The sequence below is a fragment of the Endocarpon pusillum genome (genome assembly GCF_000464535.1).
Source record: "Endocarpon pusillum Z07020 unplaced genomic scaffold scaffold4490, whole genome shotgun sequence".
In the NCBI taxonomy this organism is placed as follows: Eukaryota; Fungi; Ascomycota; class Eurotiomycetes; order Verrucariales; family Verrucariaceae; genus Endocarpon; species Endocarpon pusillum.
In genome coordinates, this window is record NW_006916438.1 from 98,330 (window position 1) to 112,901 (window position 14,572).

Here is a 14,572-nt window from a genome sequence, read left to right on the forward strand (position 1 = left end):
CATACTCATGCAGCCGATGGATCGCGTTGATGCGCTAATGTGCTGATGATCACAAGTAGATATGTATTCCTGTCATGAGGTAGCTTTCGTGCCATCATCTTGGACAGGTCAGCGCACCAACAGGAGGCCAGAAATATTGGTGCCGAGAAGATGCTCAACTCATCGATCCACTCGGGTCCGCAGATGGACATAACCTGCAGTCCGATATGTATGGTGATAGTGTACTACGAAGGAAGTATGCTCATCGTTGGCCGGAGCGATGAAACAATTGTATCCCATCAAAAAAGCCTGGTCAGGAAGAGCGCTTATATAAAGAGGTGCAAGAAGCCCCTTCACCTTCGTCAATAGAACATCATTACGATATTAATTGCTCCTACAGAACTTCCAAACCCAAGAGTCCTCGCTCATTCCTAGGTCTTTTGGCAATAGCAATTGACCACCTCTGTCCCAATGGCACCTCTCAAGATCGGCGTCTTGAACGAGAACTGCCGACTCTCCGACTTAACCTGTCTGGATCTCCTCGGAACTGCAGTACCGAGTATAATAAAGACGTCGCCGAGCTTGGCTATGACTATCTCCTCCCCTTGGCGGTTGACATGAATTCTTTTACATCTCCTCTTCCACCGACCCGGCCACGATGACACTCAGCCTAAAGTGTCTGCCAACACACCCCTATGACAATGCGCCGCATGACCTTGACATCTTGCTCGTAGGCGGACACATGCCAAGTCATCACCCTGAAGCGAGTCTACGATTCATTAAGGAAGTGTGTGAGGACAAGAAGGAGAAGCTGGTGATGGGTACTTGAGGATTACCGACACGGTTGTGCTGAAGGGAATCAAGGCGACGACGAATCGTGGGACCATTACGTTGGCGAAGCGGCTTCACCTCGATGTTGACTGAGTAGACCAGAGGTGGGTGGTGAGCAAGAGTGGGCATGTCAATTTCTGGACCAGTGGTGGCGCAGGTGCTGGTAAGTATCAAGGCCTTCCTGAATGAAATGCTGGGCGCTTACATGAGGCTTAGGTATCGATATGCTGACGATGTATGTAAAAGAGCATTTCTCCAAGGCCATTGCGATGGCGGCTTGAGATGCTTTGGACTCTGATCCGACTGCGAGAGGCCAATTCTAAAGGGCCCACTGTCAAAGTGGCTAGATACAGCAGGGAAAGCATGAGTCGGCTGGACATGCTTCCACAACTACGTGTCATAAGTTGTTGCCTTCGAGGCCGCCATCCACCCTACGAAAAGAACAACGAATTTGATACTCAATGGTGTTTCGTTACCTCCTATGATGCACATCATCAGGTGCTACATCTGCCTGCACGTGTAGTGTATAGCCATCCTATACCAATATATCAGATGACTTTTTCTATACATTGCCGCAGCTTGAGGGCGTGAAGTCCACAGTCACTGTGAAAACAAACAATTCTCTGACACTGTTTGTGTTACATAGAACCACCACGACGAGATATCAAGATTCATTGCCCCTCCGGTGGAGTATCCGTCCTACCACATATGCCAACGATTTCCGACACACCCTCGTATCGGCGATTGTGCTGACGCTATGCTTTGGATGGCACCTGCCCATAACAGCACCAGCACATATACAGCAAGAACGGCCGTCTTCCCAATGGATATCTGAGCCCAGAACACTATCTGAAGCCCTAGCGTCAACACGTCCGATCCAGCCATGATGAAACCCTTTTTATGCTCCTACATCACCACGACAAATCAGTCTCTCCTTGCTGGGAAGCTAGTCATCGATTCAACCAATGCTGTGGTCGGGTGGTTCTATTCTTGGCTGGCTTCACTTTTCTTGCTGGGATGGCGACAGAGGTTGAAAAGACTTAGAAAGTGGATCAGCCTTCAACTGAAAAGATTCCAAAAATATCAAGCCCATCTATATAGTGGGTGCGAAAGGCTGCTCTTCTGACATCCAGACATTCAACCACGCAGTACGATCCTTTGTGTCTGGATGATCCGCACTTAGCTTAGTCGTTGAAAGCTGAGCACAATCAGTCATCAACGAAATAGCTTCCTGCTTGCGGCCTTGATCTTTCATTGTCCAGGCAAGATTGTTCATACTGATCAGTGTGTCTGGATGCTCTATACCTAATATCCTCTTCCTTATCTCCAGAACCTGTATCATAAGCTCTTTAGCCTCCTTGAATCGCCCTTGAACCTGGTATGTTGATGCTAGATTGCTCATACTGATCAGTGTGTCTGGGTGCTCTGTACCTAATACCCTCCTCCTCTTCTCTAGTACCTGTATCTCAAGCTCTTCAGCCTCCTCTAATCGCCCTTGATTCCAGTATGTTGATGCTAGATTGCTCATACTGGTCAGTGTGTCTGGATGCTCTACATCTAGTACTCTTTCTCTGATCTCTAGTACTCGTCTGTGAAGCTCTTCAGCCTCCTCCCATCGATTTTGAGCTGCGTATGTTAATGCCAGATTGTCTATACTGGCCAGTCTGCTTGGATGTTCTATACCTAACACTCTTTCTCTGATCTCTTTTATTTGTATTTGTAGCTCTTCAGCCTCCATATATCGCCCTTGATCATGATATACTAATGCCAGATTATTCATACTATCCAGTGTTTTTCGATGCTCTGGACCTAATTTCTCTTCTCTTGTGTTCCATACTTGCATATACATTTGTTCAGCCTCCTGGAAGCGACCTTGTCTCCAGTATACTGATCCCACACTATCCATAACTGACATTAGTCCTAGATCTTCTGGATCTTGGTTTATTTCTTTATAACCCTTCAGGGCTTGTTTAAGATATTTCTCTGCTTCAAGCCAATTTCCCTGGTCACATAACGCGTCTCCAAGATAATCATAAGCCATCAGCGTAGTCTTATCCAAGCATCCAAATTTCTTCTCCCTCCAGCGGACAACCGAAGAATACATTTTGACAGCTTCATTGTATTTTCCATCAGTCATAAGACACTGCCCCATTTTCTCAATCAGGCAATACCACTCCTCGAGATCTTTACCGAGTTCGGAGGCAATCAAAATTTGCCCATGTGGCATGTAGAGGGTCCATGTGTCTTTGTATTCGTGGTCTCCTGACGGAAAGAGCTCAGATACCCGTTGTATAGTTCTTTCAGTACAGTCCAGAAGTGTATTCTCTTTTCGCAGCCAGTTTCGGGTTGCAAGGCGCACTAAGCGGTGCATGTCATACAGTGGGTCGGTAGAATGGTGGTCATTCTGCTTCCTTAGAAAGGAATAACCGGTGAGTGTTCCTATGGCATCGATCATCTTCTTTTTCGATGGAGCATCTGGTAATAGGGACTGTGGGATGTTCTTTTCGTTCAGGCATGACATGAAAGATAGGTACTCTGCAGCTTCAGGACAGCGAAGTTGGATTTGTTCGAACGAGATCAGCCAGGTAGACGCAACCGGATTTTGAGCTTCTTTGTATCGTCCCTCATCTTGAAAATCTTCGCTGAGAAGTTCGATGGTGTGCTCTTCAGAGTCATCTAGAAGCTCTAGATAAGTCTGAATTGATTCGTCATTCATGTTAATAAATGCAGCAGCTTGGACAATGGCAAGGGGTAGATACTGAAGCGTCTCAACCAGTTTCGAAGTCGCACCTGTATCGGTTAGAATATCTGGATTCGTTAGGAGGTTTCTCAATGTTTCGACAGCTTCCTCGTGGCTCATTTCGGACAACTCGATCAACTTGTTTCCTGCTAGGTGCGTGGCAACCCGACGGTTCCGCGTTGTGATGAGTATCCCCCTCGCTGTTACTCGGGTGGATGCCTATTAGCGCCTTCTAGCGCCAGGGGCCAAATATCTCCAATTATTGCCAAGATAGGGTATTCAGGAGGCGTTGAGGAGGTCAATTGGTCCTATTTAGGCTATGAAACAGCTGCATACAGCTCCCTCGCCGACAGAGATAGACTCCGCAGCCGTTACAACCCCCCCAGCTTTGCGATTGTCGTTTGCGCTTGTTTGGAGTCGATTCATTAACGATTTCGCGTAAAATAGCAGGTCGTTTGGGTATCCATTTAGTCCCTTGATTCTTGCACCATACACAGTATCTACGGGTATCCCATTGAGTCCAGATATGGGATAGGGCATTGGTATTGATAGGGGGTAGACTGTTGCTACAGCGACCACTATTTGTTGATATAATGGATTCTTTTGGATAAGGAGTTTGGAGACATCCAAGGGCCACAGAAGAGTGATATCGACGATGATTGTGATGGCTTTTTTCTCTATTTGTGAGCTTCCAAATCAAGTAGCTATTAACAGAGCAAACGTTAATCATATAGTAGAATTAAGGGAGCCATATACGATGCTTTAAGGGCTGATGAACAGTCAAATTCTTGCGTAATTGATTGTTTCTATCAACGCCGTTCATATGATGGTTGTAGCGATCAATAGCGCGGGGAATAAAGAGCCATTTCTCAGCCGAATCGCCGAAAACAGGTCGTACAATTCGAGCGTTTACCCAGCTCCCCGCCGCTATTCTAGCTATCACTGACGACAGGTACCCATAGTTGTCTGTACCTGGCCTCAGCGAGATAAGGGGCACGGACATATATATAGAGTGTTGTGTTCCTACTTTCGTTTCCTTTTCTTTACGCTTTGTCTTGTATATTAGGCCTAATTATAACTCTCTTGATAATAATAAAAGTATATATTAGTACTAAATATATTATTTTTAGACTAATTAAAATTAATTAATTAACTATAATATTATGTTTAGGAATATCTTTAAGGCTATTATTACTATTATATTATAACTAATTATATATATAATTATTATCTGTAAGGACTTATACTTTATATCCCTTAGTAATAAGCTTGTTTAGCAGTTTAATTATATAATTACTTTTGCTCTGAAATAAAATTATTGCTTTGTTAATACAGATAAGTACTTAGTAACTAATTTTGCTTGCAATTCTGCCTGATTATAATTGCAATAGGCTCAAGCTTCCTATACAAATGATTCGTTATCCTGTTAAGGAGAGAGAGAGCCATCTCGAAGTGAAAAATAGCAATGAATTTGCTCCCAGCGCGTTAAGCCTAAGAATCTGCCCAAACAGTATGAATCAGACTAATAAACTGTGTACTCCTTTTCGCTGTGCTCTCCTATATAAAGTAAACATCCAATATATCACTAGATATCAGTTGAATTAACTGATTTCCATTGTCGAGGATGTTCTGTCAATTGGGCCTCTTTTCGCGCATTGCTGCGTAACTGTTTGTTGCTTTAACAATTATATCTACTACCTCTTGGGTAAATAGCTGTTGAAACGTTTGTAGTTCTGATAGGCCTGTAGCTCTTGATTCTGAGCATTTGGAACGCAATTCGAGTGGAGGCTGATATTCAGGAAGCTCTGGGAGGCAGAGTAGGTCTATTTCGGCGGCTTTTGGAAGAGGGCCAGTTGCAATAGGTTGCAGCGCTGTTTTTGACGTTGTTCGGTCAGCTTTTCGCGGAATCTTTGGATCAGTAGCTGCAGAAGGAGCATCTTTTTCTTCCCATATGGTAACAGCTTTGCGCTTGCGTTGTGACTTGCGTGGCGTCATAACGAAGATAGAGCAAATGGGTTGATTCTAGAGAATCTTTGGAGTTGTACGTGCCAAGACCACAAAAATCCTTGGCGCGCTAATAGGCATCCAAATAACAGCGAGGGGGATAGACCCCCAAGAACAATTGGGCAAGTAGTCTGCAAGAGCATGTCTATCTGTGTCCCGATCAGGTCTGTTACCCCAAATAGCCTCATCGTCGGCGTTGTCCAATATCATGAGCCATTTGTGAGCATATCCATCACTTAGGCGATGCTTGACAAGTTCCTTAATGTTTGCTTTCTCATCTGTAAGACCTGGTATTTTCAATTTCTTCCCAATTTCAAAGTAGTCCGTTTCGAAGGTCAGGGAATTTGTTGCCTGGATCCAGAATATGGAAGAGGTTGGAAACTGAGACTTCATATTGTCGGCCAGCTTGAGCGCAATTCTACTCTTTCCCACTCCTCCAAGCCCAAACACGGCCACTTTAGGGCAACCGTTGGGCTGGAAGAGCTTCTTCTCAAGGATCTTGATCTCTTCGCCGCGACCAATGAATTCCTGTACTACACTGAATGGAACATGCCATATAGGTTCAGATTGTGCTTCTAATCAGAATCAGTGCCACCTTTGCTTGACATTTGCTAGGTGGGTAATATTGAAAGCTAACCTTGCTCTGCTGATCTTTCCTCCGGTACCCATTCCTTCAAGAAAGCCTTCATACCCGCTGCCGCGGTTGCTGCAGCATAGCCTTGCCACTCCTTGTTCTTATGACTGTCAGCGTAGTCGCACACACCCTTGATGACTATGCTAGGAAAATGCTCCCACACCCCGGCACCCTCCATTTCGAATGCGATGATGTTATCCGCCTTTGCAATGCTATCACGATCTTCTGCAGATTTCATGACGGTATCTCCGGATCCCATCTTGCCTAAATGTACCCGAGGTCCTCCTCCTGATGACTCCTCGGCATTCTGGGGTTGGCTGCGAACGACGAGGCCCGCTTCTTCGCATCCAAGCTCAACGCAAGTCATTTTGAGGGCAGCCTCACAAACCCGATCGTCGCCGTCACTGCAGGTGTGGCAAAAATTACCCTTCGCCGGATGGCGATGCTTATGGAGATATAACGGCTCATACAACCGGTCTGTTCCGAAACCGGGATATTTCGCCTCTGGCAGTTCCTGCTGTATATCTCTAAGCCAAGCTCTGATGTTCTCCTGCAGCTTCCGGCGATAGCGATGGGTTCTGAGCTTAGCGACGATCGATCGAATCTTCTGGCTTGGGCGACCCAAACTGTCTTCCAGTGTATCTTTTTTCTCAAATCTTTTAGAATACTGGCGGCCGAAGTCGTACTGGACGACCGCTGTGCTTATGATGACGTCGCCGAGGTAAATGTCGTCCGTTTCACCTGCCCCACGAGGTACACCCGCACATATTCCGACTATCAAGGCGAGCTTGATGCCGACGAAGCTAGACCGGAGGCTTGCTGCCACACCCGACGCACTGACCTTTCCCATTTCAGGCATGTAGGCCAGGACGACATTGTGCTCTCCTATCACTCCTGGAGTATACGAATTATGGTCACCCGGCGCTTGACCATACATCTTGCCTTCATCTTCCCAGAACTTATCAAATATGGCATGGACGGCATCAGCTTCCACTTGCAGAGCGCATATCAGCGCGATCTCGAAACCTCGGCGATCATTAGGAGCGGAGGGAGCCATGATGCCTTGGACAGCCTTCCAGCTGTAGACTCAGGCGGTTTCAATGCGAATCTGGGAGTTCGACTGCCTGTTGCGGAGAACCAGGTAGGATATGGATATTCTTTCGCTGGCTGTCAGCGGAATAAAATCATGAAGGAACAAGCCTCCTCTGAAAGGTCGATGCTATAATTCAATGAAGTTCACCAAGACACCACCAAGGTCAGCCACATTGCTGCGATATTTTAAGCTGAGATCAAAGGACGGCGACTCCAACAAGGCTGAGGCACATTCAGACCCCAGAGGCACATTCAGACCCCACCATAGCTGATTGATGTGGTTTAGCTTGAGGCGCGAGATGCAAAGTGACAACCAATGAACGACTGTAAGTAAATCAACGAGAGGACACGCATCTGATGACTAGTTAGGCTGAGCGTGTTTTAATGAAGAAGCAGACATTCTTTGGTTGCCCCTTTTCATCAACACATCTTGAAGTGGAGGGCAATGATCGTGCCCACCCTTGACGAGACGATCCAACATCAGCAAAATACACCCACAGTTCATAGAGAGACTGTATTCGTAACTATTTTGATTGCTTCTATCGATCAAAAGCGGGAAGTGCTTGTTCTGAATAAAGTCGCGCCAGGTTGATAACACTTTCAATATCTTGACAAGTGGAATAGTGGCACGCAAGTTCGTCCCGTCCCGACCCAGAGAAAGGTGCCCGAGCTAGAACTTCACTATACTACAGAGCATATACGGGTTCTTAAAGCACAATATAAAACCATAACGAGCAGGAGTTCCCCTTCAGAAGTCCCAATTCACCATGAGTATCAAGGCCATCTTTCTCCTCCCTTACTTCGCTTCTCCAACTGCCAAATTACAGTGGTCCCAACAAATTAGGGTTGACCGATTTCGAGATTCCCATCTCCACTCTTCGCTCTCAACCTCTCATCCCAACTCCTCAACCGCTACCATTAGATTTCGCATGTTCTATCCTACAAAACCCATCGCAGCATCCTCCAAATCCACTTCTGGCTTCAGAAACTCGAATCAAACAAGTCGAAGGCTATACTAAGCTAGTCAGCGCCAACCCATGGCTCGTAAAACTGCTCTCTTGTTTACCATTATATCTGAGCGCCACCACGCTAAGCGTTTCGTACAAGGCACAGCTCCTGTGCGAAAAGGGCTCATACCCAGTGCTGACATCCTTTCATGGCCTAACTGGGCATTGCAATACCCACAGCGCCCCTCTCGGCGAGCCAGCTTCTCGAGGCATCGTCTGTGTAGCGCCGGAGCATCGTGATGGTAGTGGTTCGATCACCCTGCTTCGAAACGGCGAAGTACAGGAGGGCTCGCTGAGCCAGACTTCCCCATTGTTTTACTATCGGATTTCTATTAGATCAGAAGCAGACGTATTTGAAAGCCGTGATGACTAATTTCCGATTCAGCTATTTGAGATGTCAGCTAGGTATAGGGCTTTGGTGTTGCTCAGACAGGGACGCCAGCTACCAAATCTTGCCTCCGAGACTGTAAATGAGTCTGTTAATCCACTCTCGCTAGAGTCGCGGGTCCTTGAACCTTGATCTGTGGCTTGAGTGGCTATTTGTTGAGTGGAACAACAGTAGTGCAACTGTTGAAGTCCGTATTCTACCACGAAGATATGCCTGTTGCTCCATCAATAAACGGTATGCCCAACCAAAAGTCCACTCCTTCGTCGCTCCTCTTTCTTCACCACTGTCCTGCCTGAGTGCACAGATTACAGCGTCGTCTCTGGTGCTCCTCGACCCCTGGGCCATGCACTCAAATCTCCTATCCTGTCGTGGCTCCGGACGAGGCCACTCCCGTGTTATGCCTCCAGCAGCCATAAAACCCCCGTATCTGGAACAAATCCCGCCGCTGGGGCTTAACAATTGAACGAGAATTTCGACCAAGAACAACACGATCGCCATTGTATCTTCGGAGTTCCTCAATTCCTGGCCAGAACTGCAGTCACACACCCTCGCCAACATTCCCCCAGATCACCCACTCGACGAATGCGAGCAGGCAATTCGGAGATTCAAGACGAGACAGGTATACACAGAAATGAAGAAAGCTGAAATCCGGCTGAAGGAGGCAGTAAGAGCTGTGATGAGACGACAAGCCAAAACCGCTGACAAGACAGACGACAAGTTAAGACGGCCTGGTAAAACTTACGACTAGAGGACAGATAACACTGAGCCACGGCCCTACCTTCTACAAGACTCATCCCAAATCCCTCACTCGGATTTCGCTCTGCTCTTCCTGAGGCTGTCGTGATGGGTTACGGGACAGGTAAACCCAAAGCGTGCCCTGTAAAGCCTGGGTGAGCGCGATTTCGCAGCTTGTTATGCAGGGAGATAGTGGAGGTGAAGAGACCGCGGAATCAGACACCGATATTCTCAGCTGCCAACGAGACGAAGTACCTGGCTGGGCGAGGTTGCCGCCTCGTGATGCGAGGTGAGACAAGAACCTGGATCTGCGAATTTTCATTCCTTGGATAAGATCTTCCAAGTTCCCCGGAAATAAGAAAATACCTAGAACGATGCAGCGGAACTCAGAATCGACGCCCCTTGTGCCTTCAATCGTTGTATGGCGTTGTTATTTTGTTTCTCTTCAGGATAAATGACCCGAACGAATCGGTTCTGATATGTTACCAGCGCAGCTCGCTCGTACTGAAGGCTGACATTGTACTTCGCTGGTTTTCAAAAAAGAACTCAGGTATCGACTCGGCGAGTAGATGGCGTGATCATGGCTTATCACCTCACCCAGAACGTAGAGGGTGGTCTGATAGGCAAGCTTAAGCAAATAAACGTCGTTGGGAATTCGTCCCAATTTTGCGCTCTCGACCATTGGGACTCCTGACTCTGGGGAAGATGGCAAATTGTGAAAATATATCTTTCATTGTTGGCACCTGGTTCGAACGGCATTTTATGCTTAGCTGTACCAGATGTTTTCTGGTATCCATTCGAAACTCTTACTACTCGTGACAGTTTAAGAAGAATAAGTCCCATGGCGGTGGCGGGTACATGAGCTCTAATAGGATCGACAGTTGAGCGTTGTCATGAATAGAGTGGTTGAGTAGATGTCGTCCCGATGATGCGATAGTTAGAACTGATCATAGATTGACCGTTTAACGCTGCTGCCTCATATCCAAAGCACCCTATCAAGAAAATACCAACCAATTGCAGCATGAACTTCAGGAAAGACTATGTTCCCTTAGTTGACCAGAAAATGGTTGGATGGAACCATCCTACACTGTATTTCATTCCTGATCTTCTAGTCCACCATATTTCACTCCTCATTCGACACATCCATACTTCCCACATACGTCCATCGGTCCAAATGCCAGCTCAAGATTTTTCCGATCCCCCTCGCTTACTTTAAGTCTCACTTTATGCTTGAACGTCTTTAGTCTGTTGATACCTGTGCAGGTATTCTTCATTTCACTTTTGGCTGGCTGGCTCTGCCCGGCTAATGCTACCAAATCCCAAAAGGTATCCCAGCATCCTGAAGTCCGTCGGGTGCAGATCATGTACATGTTGTGCGCTACCGCGAGTAGTAGGTATGTTAAAGGACAAACAGCGACAAGTAATCTGAGGATGTGCTGGATTGGTACCCATACCCCGTCACCGTGACACGCATTTGCATCTTGGTGTATATTTGGGTTCTCAGATCATAATCCGAAGGTTTCACGGCACAACTCTAGGCCATGGTATCGTTCGAGTGAGTCGAGGCGTTGTAATAGAGGAGCGGCCACTCATCAACTGCGCTAGAATATTGAAGGTGCGATAGCTACCAATGCGGGAGATAGCATCAGCTAGGACGTTTGCTGTGAGATACTCAAGATATTCGAAAGACACGGATGTACCCTTAGCAGCTAATTGTTCTGTGAGATTGGAGCCGATGCCAGCACTGGTGGCAAGGGCTTCCAGGTCGGCTGTACCATCACGAGTGTAGCCAGGCGCCGATACGGGATGTTGAAATTGATGGCATCAAGCCACTTGGGGTCGAAGAGTATCCGTCGCCTCAAGGCCCTTTCACTGGCAGAAAGCTGTTATGTCTGAAGTCTCAAGTCGGTCCCTAGTATGCAAAAAGGCTGCTTAGAAGGGCCCTGGGTAGCGGGACAAGACAGAGGCCTGCGCCCAACCAGCATCGGTAGTACATCCAGAAGCGGTCCTCGAGTCGTTGAGTTGCAACGGAGATTTATAAACGAGTCCATATGTCACTGGATCAAGCTCGTTTGCTGGAAGAGCTGTTCGGAGATCAGTCCATACTATCCGTGTCGCATTTGAGGGTTTCGATGTGTTCAAACTAGCGACTTCCAAATCGTCATGGCGAAGAATCGTCCCATTGGAGTTGATGGCAACATCATACTCAGGGAGCCGAAGAAGTCCTACGCTCTATGATCCAGGCCCGAGATTCTGGCCGTCGCCACAAAGCACACGAACAGCAGGCAACTATGACAACGGTAGCTTGTTTCACGGCATAAAACCGGAACCTAGAAGATTGAAGGCTTTCTGGATACGTAAATTGGGCATCTTGTGCCGTTCGGTACCATTCATAGTTGGAGTGTAGTGGCAGATTTGCACCGCGCCGTGAGTTGCATATGCAAAAGTCTCTGTGATTTCCTACCCGTAGAGCTGGCCCGACAGCACTTGTGGTGCCACCTGTGCCTGAGACCTCTGGATCAAGACTGCATCACGGGCGCTCTGCGCGAAAATGCGGGTGTTTTCGAAACGCGATGTTGATATTCCCGCTCGGTTCTTGGCGGTGCCAGCAGAAAAGCGGTCCATCAAAGCAAGATAACCTCCATTTGGGTAGACAGCGCGAATGTATCCGGTGGCAGAGGAGCACTCGATGGTTTCGATGTAAGCGTTTGCGTACTCTGGAAGGTAGCTTTCAAGTCCAATAGACGGTGGCCAAAAGTGGGTATCGCTACCATTAATGTAGCATTCAGTGTTACCTACCGAGAACTGAATCATGCGTGGGTTAGTAAGAACAGCTGTTGCAGGGCCTGCGGTGCTAGCAATGACAGGAGAGAGGATATTGCCCGTTCCAAAAGTGTTGCAATTCCTTGGCGCGACCCAAAAATTGCTGTGCTGGCGGAGCAGAATTGCTGTGAGGGTGTAGAATGGCTATTTACCACTGAATTATCGTAGTAGAATGCCCAAAATGGCCCAGATAGTAAACTAGACTCTCTTGTGACTTCAATATTGTAATTTTGAGATAGAAAACTATGGTGTTGAATTGTAAGAAGCGTTTGAATGTAGAAATAACGTCTTTGTGACGTAAATAGAGATATTCTGTCAGCCTTTATATTATTAGTAGAGAAGGAGGATCTCAAGGAGGGGGATCTCAAGAAGGAGGAGATCAAGGAGGAGGAGGTCAAGAAGGAGAAGGTCAAGAAGGAGAAGGAGGATCTCAAGGAGGGGGATCTCAAGAAGGAGGAGGTCAAGAAGGAGGAGGATGATCTTAAGGACTAAATTCCAAGTCTCCACGATCCTTGAAGCCGCGATATCTCTCCACATCATTCACCATGACGCTGATGCCTTGAAAGCCTTCTGCAATGGTGTCCCAGGCGAATGTGATGTTATTTGCGACAATGGCAGGTGTGACAACCTCAGGGAGAAGACTTCCGACGAGTCCGTCCTCAAGTAATGCGGCAGGTGTTTGAAGAATACTGGCAAAGTCCCATCGAGCAATACCGTTTATGAAGAGACCTACGAGGAGACCCTGGTAGAGCAGGCTTGGTCGGGTCTGGAGCGATGTGCCTGGTAGTAGTAACAATGCGAGGATGTAGTGATGGATGCGAAGTTTAAGACCGGGAATTGCTGATAGAAGCAAGATGCCAATACCCATAGCAGCATACAGGCCAAGGTACTGCGGTAGTCTGCCCTCGATCCTGAATGCCCAAGCTTGTATGAGTGCAATAGCAAATAGCAGGACTACGATGAAACCCAAAGCGGGAATAGCCCCAGGCTGCTGTTTGATGTCATGCGGAGTCAATCGTTGTATTGGAATCAGGTCAAAAGTCGCATTGCTCAAAGCGCCAAGCCAACATGCTCCGAGCCAAAGGATGGTTTTTTCGACCTGGGCGTTGAGGTTCTCTAGGGTCCTTCGGACACAGAAGAGGTAAATGGCCGCGCCTACGAAGGCTGCTGGAAGGAAACGACCTGTCGCCGCTGACACCAGAAGGAATTGCAACACTTTTGGAACGGGCAATAACGATGCAGGTTAGTGTCCGGTTGGATTTGCAGGTAAAAGCCGCTACGAATTCTGGAGATTGGATGTAGTTGATCTGAGTGAACAAAGTGCCAGAGCCTAAGAGGCCAAAAGGGAACCCTCGATCAAGCAGGTCACGGCGAAGTCGATAACAAAATATGGATCCAATACTTACGACTGCTGCAACTTGCAACGCAGCCATGTCTGTTTGGTGGTGATTAGGGATTCCCGCCAGCTCAACCGATGAAGAATCCTTTCAGATTATAAGGGATGACCACAACTGAGGGCATACATGGTAGGAGGTAAACCAAACGCTGGAAAGTAACCCAAGAAGATTTTGTGACTATATGCTTCTTTGGCTCTTTTGCGTATTGATAACTGCAACCGTATTGGAGAGCGTTGAGAATGTGAAGTCCAACGGCGCGGAGCGAGCTATTAAGAAGCAAGCTGCTCCGCTAGTAAATTACAGTATTTGGTATATATACTTCTGGCATAGATTCGACAAAAAAGAACACAGCAGAACCATATCGCAGTACAGGCACTTCGGTGAGGGTGAGTTGACGAACAACAGAGTATTCATGAAGCACCTGGATGCAGGAGCCCTTCATACCTCGATTGGAGCTTTAAGACGTGCTAGTCATTGAGAGAAGAAAGAAGATAACCGATACTACTGCTGCACGTATGTGAACCATGGCCACCACCCTGTACTGACTTGTTGCAGTCGCCATGCCGCCGCAGGCATCATTCTGGACATGCCAGACGCTGTTTCTACGCGTTACCCCTGCATTTTGCCTGCTTTTGATTGGTCAATCTCTGTTGCAATTTCGCAGCTGATTTCCCTGCAATTTGTACTTATTTCTGTGCGCCCTGCGCCCTTTTTGAGAGAGAACAGAACCATTTCTTCTACCTGTTTGACAGGACGCTTTGGCAAGCTCCAAGAGCATCATCTAAAACGGAGGGCTCTGAAGTGCCCATTCGAATATGCTTCTTAAAAAGCGCTTCGGATCGCAAAGATCAGAGTACATGTTGAGATTGAGGTAAATACTGAGCCAGGCTGGGAAGGCCAATATATTCAAGTACTAGTGTACATGTTTACGTTTCTCGGTTG

The 14,572-nt window shown here is 47.2% G+C and overlaps 2 protein-coding genes across 2 annotated transcripts; both read right to left on the bottom strand.

The window, feature by feature from the left end:
* Positions 1 to 1,903: 1,903 nt before the first annotated feature.
* Positions 1,904 to 7,245, bottom strand: EPUS_04717 (uncharacterized protein; the record flags this gene model as incomplete). The annotated part of the gene is made up of 3 exons (XM_007805706.1): positions 1,904 to 3,600; positions 5,728 to 6,129; positions 6,192 to 7,245. 3 exons carry the CDS (start codon positions 7,243 to 7,245, stop codon positions 1,904 to 1,906), a joined length of 3,153 nt encoding a protein of 1,050 aa, XP_007803897.1.
* Positions 7,246 to 11,870: 4,625 nt separating this feature from the next.
* EPUS_04718 (uncharacterized protein) lies at positions 11,871 to 13,101 on the bottom strand (the record flags this gene model as incomplete). Its single annotated transcript, XM_007805707.1, has 2 exons — positions 11,871 to 12,215; positions 12,778 to 13,101. The coding sequence occupies 2 exons, from the start codon at positions 13,099 to 13,101 to the stop codon at positions 11,871 to 11,873; spliced, it is 669 nt and encodes a 222-aa protein (XP_007803898.1).
* Between the last annotated feature and the right edge of the window lie 1,471 nt (positions 13,102 to 14,572).